The sequence below is a fragment of the Phaethon aethereus genome (assembly GCF_964289735.1).
Source record: "Phaethon aethereus genome assembly, chromosome: 1".
NCBI lineage: Eukaryota > Metazoa > Chordata > Aves > Phaethontiformes > Phaethontidae > Phaethon > Phaethon aethereus.
The window spans coordinates 95,341,996-95,359,808 of NC_138575.1; the positions used below are offsets into that span (position 1 = coordinate 95,341,996).

The following is a 17,813-nucleotide window of genomic DNA, read 5'->3' on the forward strand; positions in this document are numbered from 1 at the left end:
ATATTTGACCTAAATTCTTCAGTGCTCTTCCTACATTTTGTGAAAGACTGGAAATAACTCCTAAATGTGTAAAATTTTGAACATGAAACATGAAAACTGGTAAGCCTATTCACAAGCTGCAGTGTTTACTTTTGAAAATGGGCAGATTTTCTGATGTTTTGTTTTCTATTGACAGTAAGTCACCACACCACAGAAATGGGGGCTTGAAAGGGGAAGACACATTTCATGTCATGTAAGAGTCTGAATTTTTGTGTGGAAGGGTGGGGTAAGTAGAAGTGCAATTGTGGCCTAGTAGTTATATTAGGTAGATGTTTCTGCTAAAATGTTTAGCATTAAAGGAGTTTTTATTTTAAGCTTTCTAGTACATCATAATTTAAAAAATGTACATCAGTGTTTTGATGCCCTCTAGCTTTGCTGGTTAGTCTCAGTACCTAGATAAAACCAATAAATTTGGTTGAAACAAACTCCAGACTTCTAAAAAATGCCCTGTATTCAATCATAAATTGAGTATCAAACTGTTATGAATTTGCTGCGCTAGATTGGTTGCTTTTCAAGGATAGCTGAAAAAGGTATATGAAGTCGAAGCCAAGCCATTCAGCCAATGCATGTGGCCCACAAACAGATTTTAGCACCAACTTCTACCTGCTCAGGCTTTTTGTTGGATCACGGCCTCACTTTTTACCCATCCAAAGCTCCATTTAAGTCAAGAGAAACATTGTCTGAATTAGGGGCTGAGTAAGAAGTGAATATGGACTCTTCTGGCCAGACATTAGTACCATATGATTTCTTTGCCATTGCAATTCTAACCCACTATGCTATCTGTCGTTTGAAGCTCATCTCACTACAAGTTTCCTAGGAAACAAATTTAGGAGTACACATACATTCACAAGAATGCAGCCTCATGGTTTTGCATGATGGAATAGCACTGCCCCTCGGTTTGCTTACGTTCACCAGTTCTGTTTACTGAAACAGATCCAGAGCTCTGGGGAAAGAGTGAAAGGTCTGTGCTGCATGTTCTTTGTTCACAGCATACCTTTGCCTTTGTTCCAGGGAAAGCCAGGGAACCTCATTACTTCTGAAAGTATGTTTTCTTTTTTCTGAGTTTCAAGTGGATGGCAGTTATGACAAAACCTGTCAGCGTTGCTGCTGTGCCAGAAACCACGTAGGCAATTCCCAGAAATGGGTTACTTCCTCCGCTCCATACCACGGTTGAAAGAATCACATGCTTCCTCCCCTTGAATTTGGTAACGGGGAAATCTGATAGAAGGATGTTAAGGTTTCACTAACAAAGTTTACATTATTTCCAGGAGGAAAAAAATTAGCGGTAAGTGCTCAAAAACCTTTCCAAGGCATAAAGAGTCTGCAGAACCGCATTTGCTGCAAAAATTCCTTTAACTGATCTGTGATGCCTTCACTCTTCTGGGTCCAAAAACCCAGCAGCAGCTGGTGCAAAGAAATCCAGTTATTTTAGATACAGTCTTTGTGTGAACATGTAAAATACTTTTTTTTTAACATTATAAATTTTAGATTCATAATTTATGTAACTGCTACTGCATTAATATGCTATGAAAACTCAGTTGAAAATGAGCCTTTTGTACAGCTTACCATGACAATACTCCACCTATTCTTGCTGAAAGGAAGCGCTCACCTCTACCTAGTATGTTGCCTACCCAGAATGGTATATTGATTTTACCTTTCATCTTTTCATGTGGAAGCTTTCAGAATAGAACTGTGCTACAACATTTAAAATCCTAGCTCTACCAGCTGAGAGAGAAGAGAAATTTATAGTCATCTTGACATAACTCCTGCTGACAAAACAAGTACTCTAGTCAACACGGTTCAGCGTGACAGTGCATTTTCACCAGCACAAAAGTTCCCATCAGCACATGGTCCAAATCTGCCACAGGCCTCTGCTGACACAGGCATCCCACACAGCTCTCAACGGCATGGATACCTCTGGCACTTTGTGCACCCCAGTAAGGGTGTCTACACATCTGATTAGGCCACTATTAAATATTTCAGCTAAAACAACATCTTCAACCATCTCTTCAGGTTCCCACTCTTCAGTTCTACCCTTTGTGTAAAGCTCCCATGTGCTGTCTCCAGCCAAAAGTAGCCCCCTCAGAAGTCAAATCCAAAGTCATGTGCTGCCATTTGAGTAATGTGTCTTAACTCCATCTGCATGGGCTAAAGAAAATCCACTTGTACTGTCACATCACCCTCAACACTAGGTCTTTTCATGATAGTATAGCTTGGGGTGTTTTGCCATTTTGCTATACAAATCCCATCCACTTCCATCTCCTTGTAACTATCTAACAGTCTTGGATAACATGGAAGGATACTATAGGAAATATGAAAAGTGTAATTCCCTGCTGGGAGGCCATCCGCAAACTGCCTTATCCGTCTGACACGACGGTAAAGATTTCTGAACGTAGCAAAGGCTGACACTCGCATCCAGATGATGAAGTCGTCATTTACATAACCGTTGTTCCTTTCATCTTCCTCATCTAACAGATATACTGGTTTCTGCCAGTAAGGAGGTCTTGCTGTCCCTGATAAAAAAGAGAGAAACCAGGAAAGACATAATGTTCGTAAAAACAGTGGTTGGTGACTAACTTCTGGGCCTACTCACAACCAACACAGAATATGAGATATGAAAGGGACACAAGAGACTGTTCAGTATTGAAGAATTATATATGCCAGATAACACTTTTCACCCAAGCATCTCCACTCACCTTCACACGAATGAACAGTTTAACAGTACCCAAGGGTTGCTACACATTAGAAACATCAAGCACAGGAAAAAAAAAGTGAATTGTACAAATGAAAATACTGTTTATTCTGGATTCTTGCCTCTTCAGCAAGCAACATGCTCGTATATTGAGGAGCTTGCCTTCTTTTTATACATTAATTTATCCCTGTACAACCAGAACAGCACCTTTTTGCAGTCTAATGGCACAGCCTATGATATTTAGAATCTGTCATATGAAAACTACTTAGATAATTAACTCTTGCATATTGCATCCAGCACAGGGAGCTTTTAGTCCCACGTCAATACAGATCAACCATAACAAGGAAACAGCTATTTGAAAGAACTAGTGACAATGGCAGCCTCACTCATCTCACAACTGCCTAAGGATCTGCAAAGGCATGAAGAAGGAAAGACATGACATGCAATTGTCCTTTACAGACGTTTTCCATAGGAAAAAAGACAGTGACTGCATCCTTGCCTTCTCTGGATAGATTAAGCATTACAAGAAACTATACAGAATGGTGTTGACGTGGGCTAACTTCAGTCTTCCGAAACCACTTTCTCCCAATTTCGGGGGGGGGGGGGGGGAGGGGGAAGAGATATGTTGGCTTCTGCTCTCAGTTACCCTCTAAAGCCGTTTCTCCAACAGGTATTTTTGGGAGAGGTATTTTTGGGAGAGGTATCTCTCACAAAGGCAATTTGTCTCAGAGTGGGAGACCCTCACATATGGCGGGTGAGGTAAGGAAGTCTTTGAAAAATAAGGAATACCAGTGGAACTATTATTCTTACCTGCAAATGCAGAAGAGAGATTGTATGATTTTGGATTGCGAAATTTCACATTTTTATCTGTCCACCAACTGTTTCCACTCTTCAGCAGTGGTACTTGAATAACAGATGAGTTAAGATTGTAAAAAAGATCAATAGTATCTGCAGGGAATACAAGAAGCAATACGTTTGAGTAAAAGATAGTCATTCTAATTGCCAGCTCGACCAACAAAAAAATGTCACATTGAAGCATCTTTCAAGTAAATAGAAAACAAAAAAAAATCCTGGAAAAGTTTTCATCATGACTGTGTACAAAGCACTGTACTGTCCACAAGCAGAATTAAGGTTCCAGAACCTTAGAACTTCTGAAGTTTTAAAGACTGAACATACTCCTACCGATAATCCTATTGAACCCCTGTGTAGAAATATGGGCAAGTATCTCATGTCCATCAACTCCTCTGTGATTAACTTTTTTGCACATCATTTTTGGAGCTCTCTAGCTACTTACAGAAGTTAGTTTCCTAATCAGCTTTCCCTTGCATTTCTTTGACAGTTATCCTAAACCCATTGCTTTGCTATATAGAACGTGTTTTCAGGAAACAGGAGAGAGGTGACCGCACAACCAAGGGAATCCATGATCCTTCTGAGAAAATTTTGCTTTAGTTCTATGCTAATTAGACTTTGTCCCAACTTGGACATGAGCACTTCCTTGAATCAAAAACATTTAGTTAAAATTGTGTTTAATCATGCCATCCCATTTCGTTGGGCAAAAATCACTTGTTTTTATTCATTATATTTTCCTACTTAGATTGGTTTAACATAAAGCAAAAACCTCATAGGTCTCATCAACATCTATGTAAACACCTAGGCAGCCAGTGAGACGATGGGCAGGGATAGTTAGATGATACAGATGGGGAGGGACTGCTTTTTAGGAAACATGAAAAACACAACTCAACTGCATGAGCATCCATGAAAACACACTTTTTTTAATCCTGCTACAAAACCTGTGTTCACACAGCTCCTTAAGGCTCAGACACACTCTCCTGAGTAAGTGATCATTCTGTGCCCCACTACATCCCCAACTGTTTGTCACTGGTTTATTAACAGGAGTTGATATTCTCTGAGCTCTGCCTGCTTAACTGCTTGTCTGCCTGCTCCCTTACCTGGCAGCTTGGGTTAAAAACGTACCCCATGGCAGGAACTCAGCCATCTGCCTCATTCCACAAAACAAGACTAGACAGCAATGAGACAACCAGCTAGACTGTCAAAAGTGAATGGGAAGCACCCTCTTTCACAGCAGAGGCACAGAAAGGAGCTACCAGAGGGGGGATTCAGACATCACCCACTTCCCCCATATCACCAGCAGCTGGCACATTTCATCACACTGTGCACTAAAGACTGATGCCAAGGCAGACACAAGAGGTTCACCCTCAGCATTTTAAAATTTTACTATCCCTAGTTCTCTGCAGGAGCATTCTGTCCCGCAGACAGGGCTCCAGAAGTGTGGGCTGCATGCAGGTAGCTCTGCTGGCCTAGGTCTGAGCCCAGCCCAGTAAATCAGACTTCCAGAGGAGCAGGTGGGTGCGCAGGCAGATGAAAATCAAATGGATCTAGAAGTTACTGAATGCAGCTGCCCTTCACAAGTCTTCTGGTATGGGTGGCTCAGCTGCTTGAAAACAACTGCTGCATTGCCAAACACTGCTGCGTGGAACAGGTAAAAAAAATGGAGCGGGTGTGTGTGGACAAAAAGGATGGGTTACGTGAGAAAAGTAGACGTTTTTTGTCTCCTTTCCTTCCAGAGGAATCCATTCTGAAATCTGCCAGTGTTCATGGCTAAGAGCCCTCTAGGTTTCAGCCTAAATGTACTCACAGGCAGATTACACCCACTAGGTCACTATAAACAAAATCAAACCTGGGATCAAACTGAGTAAGACTATGTGTGCTTCCAGCATTCAAAGAACAAAATGCAGCCATATAGATCCAAAGGTCCAAACCAATGTGAAGAACATAGCACCTCCTTCTAAGCACACCACTGTGGGAAGGCAGAATGTGGGCTCTCTCATCACTGTACAAGAATGTGTTTTTAGCAAGGAATCTGTTGTATCATCGTTCCTTATTTCACCAGGGACTCAATTCCTCAGTCCTGTTGTATATTCACACTGAAGAGGGTATTAGCAAATGAAAAATCTTCCTTAGTTTCAAAATGAGTAGCCAGTTACTAAACAGTAGGAAGCAGAGCCCCATATTCATCACAGTAGCACTGCCAAACAAAACCTTTTGTGGGAGAAAGACAGAGAACTTGCAGTATCAGGACTCAGCCGGATTGGGGTAACAGAATAGTTTCAAGTGGAAATTAGTAAGGCAGATGTGGAAGGTACCTACTTACCATTGAACATGCTGTTGGCAATAGCACCGCACGGAGCCATGGACGTCCCATTTCGGTAGGTGGTGAAAGGCACGCAGTAGCTCTTCTGAATCTGCATTCAAGGTCACAGAACAATCAGGCACAGAAGCTGGGGGTGTTGTTTTGGTTTGCTGGTGTTAATGTTTTCCTCCCATTCCTTCTTTTGAAAAGCCACTGAATAATTAAGTCTCCAGTAAGTACCTTTTTGTCACATTAGAGATAAACCCAAATAAATGGGTTTGTAGTTGAGGAACACCTTCCATATCACAGTAAATAAACTTAAGGTCTTCACCAAATTCTGCTGTGAACTTGCAAACTCTATGCTACAAAAACTCATTTGGGGATCTGCTATTGTAACAGAGCTACAATTTAAAAAGTTCCAGTGAAGCCTTGCCTTACCCTAGAACATCTTATTTTTCCTTCTTTTTAATTTTGACCTGGACTGTTTCAGTGGTGGAGAACAGCAGATGCAGTTAGCCACGTAACTGCAGTTCTGTGTGGGAAAATCTTGATGAATGAAGGCACAGCATGAAAAACAAAAGCCCATCTCAAATTTATCACATCTCTCTTATACCAGTTAATGAGAAACTATAAATCTTCAGGTTTGAACACAGAAACATTTTCAAATAACTCTAATAAGCTGTGGATCTGATTGGCCCAAAAGCCACAAATGGTTGCACCTGGATGCAAACAAGCTGAGTGGACACCTGGAGAAGCAGATGTATGGGGAACATGCCTTGAGAGTTACAAGCAACATTTTATAGTATTATTATGGCACAATCATTCTATGTAGAGGACAGTGTGTGGACTGTGTATATATTAAGAACTGCTACTTTTAAGCCAAAACCCCCACATATTAGATCTGTAAGTAAAAAACTGAATGCAATGATTGCATTCTTCAATTTCCTTATGCAGGCCTGGTGCAGGTAATGTTGTCTAGCCTCCTCTTTAGGCCTCTAAGTTGCATACTTCAGAAAGTTACATGATCACCTATTTCACCATAAGCCTCTTCCTGCTCCTTGTCCACTTCCAAAGCCAGATGGCAAAATGAAAGACTTAAGAGTAACTCAATTCCCTAACCCTATAATAAAAGCACAGCTTAAAACATTTCTGGCTAAGATGACTGAAAACACTAGAAGGAAAAACTTTGTGTACATTTATTTGAAAAAGACAATGTATTTTTAATCAGCATCCTTACAAGGTGCAGGTTTGAGAACTGCAATACTGGACTGACATCTTTTATTTATCCCCTCAATCTTCCTCTCTTATTAACCTATCAGACATAATGGCCCTAACAATCATAAAAGCAGAGACAAAACACTGAAAATCTGTACCTTCTTATTCCCTAGAGCCATCTTAACACACTTAGAGTTGCGCCTAGTTAGGTCTCCATATGGTCAAAGATCTACCTGATGGAAATACTGACGATCCCATAATACAAAGAAAAGAACTTACATTTACATTTCGACCCAACAATTGTGAGTCACTTCTTGATATCACATATCGACGGTGGTTTTGATAGAAGTTTTGCAGGCCATAATACATAAAAACATCACCCTAGAATTCAAGGATAAATCCCTTTAATAAGGTGAGTTCATGTAGACAAAGAGAAATCCTATTATTTTCTAAAAAAGAGAGGGGAAGAGAGTACTCAATTCATATTTAAGCGTTGGTAACTACACTCTAAGCAATTACTTCAGCAGACATTGGCTAGAATCTAGTCTTTACTGCAACTTAAAGTTTTAGTATTTTGGCACAGAATTAAACATACTTTAAATCAAAAAATGAAACCTAAAATAAAAATGCCTGATTATTATTTTACTCAACATGGCATGGCTGGCCATGAACCTGCAATGACTATGAATAATTTTGTGGAGACAGACACTCATTTTCCATAAAAAGAAGGTGTACAAAAAACCTTCAAAAACTACCCATTAGTTCTTAATTCCTTCATCTTTTTTGAAAAATAAGGCTGCCTCTCACAAATTACTGGAACCCTTTGGAAAGTTTAGTCCTGTAATTAAAAGGAGAATGCTAAGCAGGCAAATATAAGGAAGAAAAAGGATTATTAAACTATTAAAAAAACATTATTCAGTTAAATAAATTTCGCATCTCAAACGTCACTGTAATCTGAAGAATTACAGAGTATTTTAACAGCCTCTTAAATACTGAAGAACCCTAAAGTGACTTTATAATTTAAATTGCACTGTAATTTTAAGGGATCATTTATGCAGTACCAAGCATAAGATCTCTTTGGCTGAACAAGAAGCATTTTAGCAGTCTCAGCAACACAACCCTAAACAGTAGTTTAGGACAGGAAATGAAGGATACTGTTCTGAACTGAAACTGCAGAATGACATTGCTAGACTTGATTATTTCAAGGACTTTGGGGATTAACAGCATAACCCTTGTAGAAAAGACTAGGGGGGTTTACTTATGACAAGTGGTCAGAGCTTCAGATTTCCTTCTCATTTGACAGCTTAGCAGTGCAGTAACAACTAACCCCAGGCCACGGGCAAGGGTTTGCTAATGACTCAAAGAGAGAGGTACAGCGAGAAGTCACCTCCACAATTAAACACCATTTCCTCCATCCCCATCTTCTCCTTGAAACATCTCTCAACCAAGGACAGAGGTAGCCTGATCTTGATTATTTTTACCATGTACCAAAATGAATAGCAAAGGCAAAAGTGTACAATTTTGAGTATTTCATGTTTTTAAAAAGTACAATGAAAATTTAGTCAGGAGCTCTACAGAGCAGAATTACTGTATTTTATCATACAGGGATAGAAGTAACAGGAAATACTAAGCAACTCGAGTTGGTTTCTAGCATCCACTTACCAATATTTCTTCCTTTAATGAGAAATTAACAGAACAGTGGCATTCCTTATTCCAATTAGAGGAATTTTCACGGAGTTTTGAACAATCTGAGCATTTGTCTGAATAATCAATCTGTCAGAGAAGTGAACAAAGAAAGATATTGCAATAAAGGATATGCACACAGGAGAGGGTTAGTATTTTAGCTGCAAGACTTCTCAGAGCAGTTCTAAGTGACTCTGGACTTCCAAAAACATTTTTAAAATTCGACAGAGGCAGAGAACCACCACTTGGTCTCAATGAACATCCACAAATTTCAACCCTACTTTAAAGCTGTTTTAGAGCCTTTTGATGACTGTTGCAGTACAGTCTGCTGAAGGAGCAGAACACATCTGCTCCTTGGCAAAGGCTGCTGAGTGAAGAACACTTTTGCAGCTTGCTCTGGCTCACTAAGTAATGCTTGACAAACCCCCACACGCATTATGGCCCATGCCTCTTGAACAGCCTAGACGTAGTGCTGTGCACTGGCTCTAACCAGGAGCCTGTTAACATCACCACACATCTAACCAACCTTGTCTCCAGGAGGCATTTAAACATCAGGGCTCCCTGCATTTTAAGATTTTGCCCCCGCAAACATGTATGTTCTTCCAGTATGAAACACTATCAAAGGGGTTGGTTTATTTCCCTTCAAAATCCCAGGAAATAATGACAACATTCCAGATATTACTAGCCAGTGGCAGTAATTACCACCCATATTTCAGGTATTACCACCCAGTTAACTACCCAGTGCTCGGGTTTTATCGGTGACCAACTATCTCTGAGGATTTTCACCAGAATACTGGCTGCTAGACACACTGTCCAAGGCATGAAGCCATTGCTAACATCTTTATCCAGAAGCAAAAATTCCAAGCCTTTTCCCTCCAAACGTAGCCCAGTTTCTTTTTCGTAGAATATCTAAGAACACCACCCCCAGACAAACCTGTATTTCTCTGACACTGTTTGCAGACAGTATGAGGCAGACTCCCACAGAAAGGCAGAATGCGCCTGTGAAAAAGAAGCTGGAGAGCACAGTTGCAATGGTAAGCTGGGGCTTCCAAGCTGGTAGCTTCTGTTGTTTGAATGCACTGTTATCTGGACATCTGGAAGGACGCGCCTCTCCTTCTTGTGGAAGAAAACTTGTCTCGTTTTTCATTTTGTTCTTGGTAAGAGGAAGGAGTAATATACTTGTGCTGGAGAGTGGTTAAGCTGAGATACTGTCCTTAACGCTGGGAGACTGTACTTGTTTGTTCAAACCTGCATTATGGCCAGGAATTACTTATTAACTAGATCTCTCTCTTCCTCATTTTCTACATTTGTGCCTGCATCCCCATGATCAGCTTATACCAATGAAATGATTGTGTACTTTGGTCAGGGTGTCCAGCTCTTGCTTCCTGGAAAAGCTGAAATATATGTTTTTTACTGCCCCACAATTCAGTAAGATTTGTTGTGTCTTACTCATTTGCAGGGATACTGCCAGCTATACTGGAATTTTTGTGTAATCTCAGATGCATTATTTCTTCTTCCTTCACTTCCGTAGCTGCCCAGCTAACAGGCATGGCGTACAATGAAAGGAGCTCTGCTCCCATTGCACTGGATGCCACTGGGGAAGACTGCAGGTGCTGAGACAGCACTGGACAGAAAACATTGCTTGGGAAGACCAAATCAATTTTCTTAACTTAACTACATTCATTGCTATTGATTCAGATGCAATTTAAGGTTGCAAAAAGGTTACGTGTTCTTTATCACAAAAGGGTAACTTGTTCTCAGAATGTCTGATTTGGATCAATGCCTTTTCAAGATGCTGATGATTTGCTTGCCTCTATTCATCTTGTCCTCTGAAAAAAATCCATCCATTCCCTACTACCCACAATGACAAAAGAATCACCCAGAGATCATCTCCTTTTAATTTAAATGGACAAACAGAAGAAAATTTTTGCACACTTCAACAAGTTAACCAAAATAAAGTCTCAATATACAGATAATGTATCATGTAATAGCAAAAAATAGCATTTGGCCAGCTTTAGAACAAATAGGTGAAAAATACCTTTTTGACAAATTACTGAATTTCATACAACATTTTTAAAGACTCTTGAAGGCAAGAACTAGATTACCACTCTTGTGAGAGAACTAAATGTCTCCTTTGGGACAGCAGAGGGAGGTAACAAAGAATTCAGTTGTACAAAGATTTTCACACCCAAGTTTGCTCATCTTCAAAGTCCTAAAATGACATGCAGTAGTAAATCTAGCAGGTGAATGCAATGTAACTCTAATTTCAGTATCACATTACTGCCCACAATAAAAATGATAACAAAACTACAAACAAAACTTCAGTTTTATTATTAAAAGAAAAGGAAACTCAGAAAAAGCTGCAATGTGCATTCTTTCTGTATTGATAGACCTCAAAAAAGTCGAAATTCTTGATTCCACCACCTGTGAATCACTTGCCAGTTGCAGACAGGATAAGAGTAAAATGCAGCTGCAAATTACTTCCTTGTTGGTAAAACCATTAAAAGAGTCCCAGCTTCACAGACCCCTCTCTGCACAGTTTTATAATACTCATCTCCAGTAGGTCAATTGTTTCTTTCTTTATCTGAAGAAAATAAAAATCAAAGAAAGCATCAAAAGTTACTGATAATCCTTTGGCTAAATACCATTATTTATTTACTCAGGCACCTTACTATAGGACTAGAAATTAAAGAAGAGGTTCCCATACAAGGTTGTGAGCTCTAGAGTATTTCCATTTTGTAAAATATCTAGCATTTGCTCTGCAATCTGAAAGTACAACTCTGTCTCATCAAGTCCCATCTAACATGGCTACAGAAAAGTTGTCACTGGAATAGAGTTAATAAAGCATGCCACAGCAAGAGGTCCATCCTGGGCTGCAAACTCCCTACGGGACTTTCCAGAATATCAGCCGGTATCAAGTGGCCCAAGAGTAGTACTGCACTGCGACAGCCACAACGTTGTCTGTGTCTGACACACCTGAATGAAAGTGAGCATGAAGGTCAGGTCTACATGTGCTGCATGCAAAGTACTTTGGTTTATAGCACGGATATGGCTGTAGCTTATTGCTTATCTAAAGCTAAAAGACAAATATACTTGAGAGTAAATATTGACTACATATTTCAGCAGGAACACAAGATCCTCTATCATCATGGTTAGTCCAGAGTCTCCTTATAGCTCCCTCTTCCCACTTACTAATAACTTATTTGCAAGTTTTCTCTCAGTATTATATCCTTCTGTGACTCCACTTCATACAAGAATAAATGGCGTGAGAAAGTCTGACAAGTCTCTATTCCACACTGGATGTGCTATGTGAAGGTGAAAACAGTTGTCTTTCTATCACAACTCCATTTCTTACAAACCTGTTTACTTTCATGAAGCCTGAAACTTAAAACTTTCTGTATTTTCAAACTTACTCAAGGCTCAGTGTTTGTATTGTTTGCAGACAATACAATATTGTGTTTTGTTGAAAAAACTCCATTTGAATCTTATAAACAAGTAATTTGAGGAGATGAGACAGCTCCCTATTGCCATCAACCTGTACATACAAAGCTTTCAAAGTGGGAAGCTTGTCCTTTGGTCAGATCAGAAAGCATACAATCAATTTTTATTTAAACCTTTACACTTTGGTGTAACTCCAGCGTGCCAAGACAGAGCCTGGTAAATTAATTCACCCCATCTCTGGGTTCTTTGTGAGCTTTCTTTTTATTTTCTTCTCTCCACTGTTTGGGATGAATGAAGCAGGAGACACAGAAACAGAGAAAAAAATCCAATAGCATTAACTAATCAGATGTTGAGGTAACTGAAAGAGCACTGGATCAGGGCACTGTCCATTATGTGGATATGATGGGATACAGGATTGTCATGTGGGAAGATTCACGTGTTTTTAAATTCATATATTTATCAGAATATACCACTGTGTACAAGACTCTCCACTTAATATCAGGTGAGTACAAAACCAGCAAGTAGAATGGAAACGTGCTTCCAGCTGTTCTTGCTTCCTGGTGTAATTAAGATGAAATTTAGCAATACAGCACCTTAAATACGCAAAGAAATTACTGGCATTTGACGTTTGTACTGAAAATGGGTCAGCATGCCACATTTCCAATTTTAAGGGTACAGTTTTGCTCCACAGCTAATATGGGATGAAAGAAATTAGTACATCTAACTGCCAATTCTCTAAATTATGTTTTCAGTACTGTAATTTCTTTCTTCTTTGAGAAAACTTATAACTATTCTTAGCATGTATTTGACAATTTTTATACAAGGAAAGTAAGATCCTCTGCTCACTAAGACTGTATTCTATATGTCAAGTCTGCAAGTTGCCAAAACATCCCATTGGTTTCTATTGTGTTAAGATGCCTTATCTCAAAAACATGATTTGGTTATCTTTTATTACTGACATTTCCTACAAATAACTTTCAGAAATCTGCCTGATGTCTGCAGCAGTATAAATACCTGCAACATATTCCACTTATATTGCTCAAAATGTCAAAAACCTTGCTGTATGTTGTGTTACCTGAGTGAAGTGCAGGTTTGAAGACTTTTCTGTAATCACGTATTCGCTATTCTGTAGTCAGACATAAATATCTATTCCTTATGCTAACACTATATATGAAGGTGTAACAGTCTTTCTTAACTTGAACTAAGCCTTAACATTTTAATGTTAAGATAGCCTTAAGATTTTGCCTTAATAAAATACATTTGGAGTCATGATTTTTGGCCTGTATTCCTACACAGACATGCAGGGAGCTGAAAGGGATAGTTCAGGTTTGCAATAGCCCAAAATCAAATAGTAGCAACATAATCTTCAATTTTTTGAGGTGGATCACCTATAGTCTACTGTATGTATATTTAATTCAGCTGACTTAAAAAAAATCCATCCCACTGCAACCAGCACCTTTTGTATTGCTGTATCTGTGAATTTGTGTTCTCTGTTCTTAAAAAACCAAAACTTACAGGTAAGCGCAAGCACCATACAAAAAAGCTTTATGTATTTACCACAAGAGGGAGCCTCCTTGCCTCGAAAAGCAAAGCTGGCTTTTTTGCTACTTCCTTTCTGCAATGTATTTTTTTGCGGGGCGCTTTATCCAAGATTATTAGGGACATGTATCTTTGTGTATGTGGGACTGTAAAATACAGCACATTAAACACTTAGAGAAATGTAGAGAAGGATTAACAACTGATAATTTGTTTCACTTGTGAAACAGCTTAATGTCTATGTGCAAAAAAGTCCTTTTTCCCTGGAGATTCTGCATATCAGCCTGTTCTAAATGTGCAAAAAAATGGAAACACTGTGCAGAAAATTGCGAGCTTTATAACAATGACTGATGGAAGAATCTGCCTCCTTCCCTTTCTGCTGGCTAGATACCAGCTGATGCCCCAGAGCATATGGTAAACATATCTTGTCACAGCAATAAATGTGAAAGCTAGATTACACAATTGAAAAGAATGGGGACTTATCTTAAAAGGAGTCTACAAATGATGGGTGGCTCTACATAGTTTGTAGATTTACTTACAAGAAGTTATCTTACTCTCAGATGGAGACAAATAAACGCTTCTCCAAAGTTTTGTTTAGTTTTTGAGGAAGCTTTTGCACAAAGTCCTCTTACTGAGAGAACTTCCTGGGAACAGGTAGAACAACCATCTAGCATAAACAGGAGAAATTCATAGCAAACCATAGAAGTCACAGCTGTGACTTGCAACAAAAAAGTAAAAATCTTCCTCAGGAGGCAATTTTGAGACCTGAGAGTACAGACTTACCAGTTAAATTGCGACGACTTTGTGTTTCTAGACCACTGAAGCCAGCTTTACAGAAAGAAAACCTTACTGACCAAGATCTGGGCACGAGAATCAAAAGTAATAAATACACAGACTATAAAATATATGTGTGCTTATGCAATACCTCAGGGATATCCATCATCCTCCTTAGTTTCTGATCTCTCCAGTTCCAATCGAGGATCATATATTTGGTGGAGTTCAAGCACAGGCCATCTAAAAAGGCAATATAAATTTTACTACCAAGATAATATGACATATGCTTATCAAAATGATTTTTGGCTTTTACATCTTTTGCTGTCTGGTCCCAAGGAAACTAATCTTTGAACGCTTAAGTGCTACATTTGCCGGCTGGAAAACTAAGGCAGTGACACTTCAAACCCCCTTAACCACATAATCCCATGCCTTTTTCGAAGATAAACACAAAAGCAGAACAACTACTGTTGCCAGGCTTGTCAAGAGCTAACATCCTGCCAGAAAATAATTCCTCAAGCTTCCTCTTGATGAAACCACAGGAGTTGAATTTCCACAGCTGATGAAGAGCTGTTAAGTTACAAGGACCCTAGCTTGAAAACTGTTAATGGGAACTGACAGTATTTAGCAATTTACAGGACTGGGTGCTATGTGAATGTGAGTCAGTGGTGCTGCTGAAGAATTCCTTTATCCTTCAAATAAATGATGGTGAAAGAAGAAAAAGGTCTTTTCTGAACTCATCCTCCAGCTGTTTGCTTATTTCTCCCTAGCCTTCTACACATTGCCTACAATGTTTCATAGCAGTTTTGACTCGTGTCCATTGTCCAGTGACCTGGCACTGCAACACTCAAGTGTCAAAAAAGGACTAGACCTTAGGATAAGATGATACACCTTGTGTCCCTGCTATAGGCTGCCTCCACCTAACATGGCAATGTGCTGATGTGCTGAGCAGTAACGATTTAATGTTGGTGGAGGGCACAGGAAGCCACAAAATTATGCTATTCCTGTACCCTTTTGGAAGGAGCAGTACAGTTCCAATCCACAGCGAGTCCCTGATCAAGGAACCACAGTCGAAGCAAGACAGTCTTTAGAAAGAGGAATGGAAAGAATCACCTTATCATCTTGCCATTTTGTTGTTTGTTTTTCTTTATGTACATAATGCCTATTGAGTAAGTAGAAGTACTCAAAATTTGGGAAGAGAAAAGGAGATTTATACAGAATAACTGATTTTGTTACAGCAAATCAGAAATAAAATCAAATCAGCAAGCACATCTTTCGTCCACCCCTCAAAAAAGTTTACGCTGAACTCAAAGTGACATATGATACAGTGATTTCTGCCATTATTTCCTTTTGATTTACTTGCAGTGTTTGGTTTCCTGGAGCTTTAATCCTTACATCATGGTTTTGCAATCACTTTCAAGTCAGCATAAATCAGTATTCCTGCCAAAAGAGGAAGTACCCCACCTCTGCATGCTCATTACCTGATTTTGTGTGCACACTGGTTTTGTTTTAACTGGTATTGGTTCTGATTGGGATCAGTTCACTGACCTGACAAACAGACTCTTTGGCTAGCACAAGAAGCAGGAAGGGGGAATAAGTGGGCACTCACTGACGGGCGGGGAGTACTCCTCTGCCTTTCTCTGGTAATACTGATTTACGCCAGCTTAAAGTGATAAAAAAAACCAACTACTAGAATCTTGACCTCATTTTGACTGACACAGTAGAAGTGGAGAAACAAAACTGTGCAGCTTAGTACCCAAATACACAGACTCACATCAACCTAAAAGCTTCAAAAACAATTAAGTCTCACTTCTCATGAGACCATATGGTTAGATACTTACGGAGAAAACCCTCCTTGTTCTCCTACCTTGCTCCACTAGCGCTTTTACTCTCCCAGGAGTTCCAACCCCAATGTGGAACACGCCCTTCTCCAACATACTGATCTGTTCTTTTATCTAATTTGAAGACAGAAAGATAAATCAAAGTAAAACCATGATTGTTTTATAATTTCTTCTCAAAGAGCTGGAAATCAATTCAAGATCACCTAATACCTCTTTCTAGAATACCATAAAATAACAAATGCTATGCACCTTTCAAACAGTCAAACTGATATATCTGGGAGAAAATTTAAGAAATATAAGAGACAGCTGGGCACCACACTTCTCTAGAGATTTAGTAAACTTTCAACTTCAACTTCGAAAATCTGCTATTGCACCAACTATTTCTGGAGGTGAGAACAGTATGCTTCCTTCAGCATTTAAACACATTTTCTGGAAATCTCTGGAGAACAGGCAAAGTCGAATTAGCTCTAAACTCCTTCAAGGTGAATACACTGGAAAAGGGTAAAATAAAGCAAGTGACATTTGTGTGTTTGACAGTATATCAAAGGCCAAATGTCTGCTCATTACTTCCAATATCCCCACAATGTGTGCTCTCCAGCAGATAGGAATATTGAATACTCAGGCATCCAACTGGCAGAATGCATAGGAGGGTGCTGGTACAGCTTGCTTCTTACAAACCTACATGTGTGACCCTTCTATTTAAACAGGCAAAAGCCATTTCAATAAGCACCTTACAGGAGTGTGGAACACCTTTAAAACACAGCACATGCATAAGAATCTACATTCTGCAAAGGATTGCATCTGAGCTATTGGAGATGGTGTTTGGCTAGATTCCTCAAACTGCAACAATGGGTTACGAAAGGAAGCATTACCTAAAGGGAGGAACTTTATATGAACACTATATGAAAGGCACTATTGCTAAATGCTTTAAAAAGAAAATGATGTAACACTGGTTAGCTATTTAGTTGTTCTATCAAAATTCCCTTGCAGCTTTCTTACCTTTATGTGCTTTGCAAACAACTTGAGAACTCTGCAGTCTCCTTTAAATGCTGTCATTGACCTAGCAACAAAAAAATTGAGAAAGGAAATGCAAGCATCAAGGCTGGGATTAAGACCACACAGGAGCAAAGCAAAAATAACTGGCATTTCTCAATATGCTCAAGACACACAGTCCCCCAGTGACCCCTGCTTGTACTTTGAACACTATGTACATTCTTGTTTGCTACTTGATCAACAGTGATCAACAACTGGACAAACACAATAGCAGATATCAGTAGGGGGCAACATTGTTTAGATAGCTTTTCAGATAATACTTAATAGTCACAGCCTGTGCTTTCACAGCTAACTTAGGTCAATACTGACTAACCACCAAATTAGAATTCAAAAATCTCTCACTGAGATACAGGCATGAATGAACACGCGTGTGCATGCAACAAAAGGAAAG

The 17,813-nt window shown here is 39.4% G+C and overlaps 2 protein-coding genes across 2 annotated transcripts in view; both read right to left on the bottom strand.

Annotated features, from left to right (window-relative positions):
• Nucleotides 1-1,069: 1,069 nt before the first annotated feature.
• On the bottom strand, nucleotides 1,070-9,927 carry LOC309416833 (cell cycle control protein 50C-like; the record flags this gene model as incomplete). The annotated part of the gene is made up of 7 exons (XM_082014203.1): nucleotides 1,070-1,257; nucleotides 2,343-2,552; nucleotides 3,542-3,679; nucleotides 5,904-5,994; nucleotides 7,377-7,478; nucleotides 8,760-8,870; nucleotides 9,715-9,927. The coding sequence occupies 7 exons, from the start codon at nucleotides 9,925-9,927 to the stop codon at nucleotides 1,070-1,072; spliced, it is 1,053 nt and encodes a 350-aa protein (XP_081870329.1).
• Nucleotides 9,928-11,280: 1,353 nt separating this feature from the next.
• Nucleotides 11,281-17,813, bottom strand: part of CMSS1 (cms1 ribosomal small subunit homolog) — a gene marked incomplete at both ends in the record, with an annotated part of 32,762 nt that continues 26,229 nt past the window's right edge. The window contains 4 exons of the mRNA XM_082000188.1: nucleotides 11,281-11,364; nucleotides 14,683-14,771; nucleotides 16,396-16,483; nucleotides 17,369-17,429. Coding sequence (XP_081856314.1) covers nucleotides 11,281-11,364; nucleotides 14,683-14,771; nucleotides 16,396-16,483; nucleotides 17,369-17,429 — 322 coding nt within the window. The remainder of the gene's footprint in view (nucleotides 11,365-14,682; nucleotides 14,772-16,395; nucleotides 16,484-17,368; nucleotides 17,430-17,813) is intronic.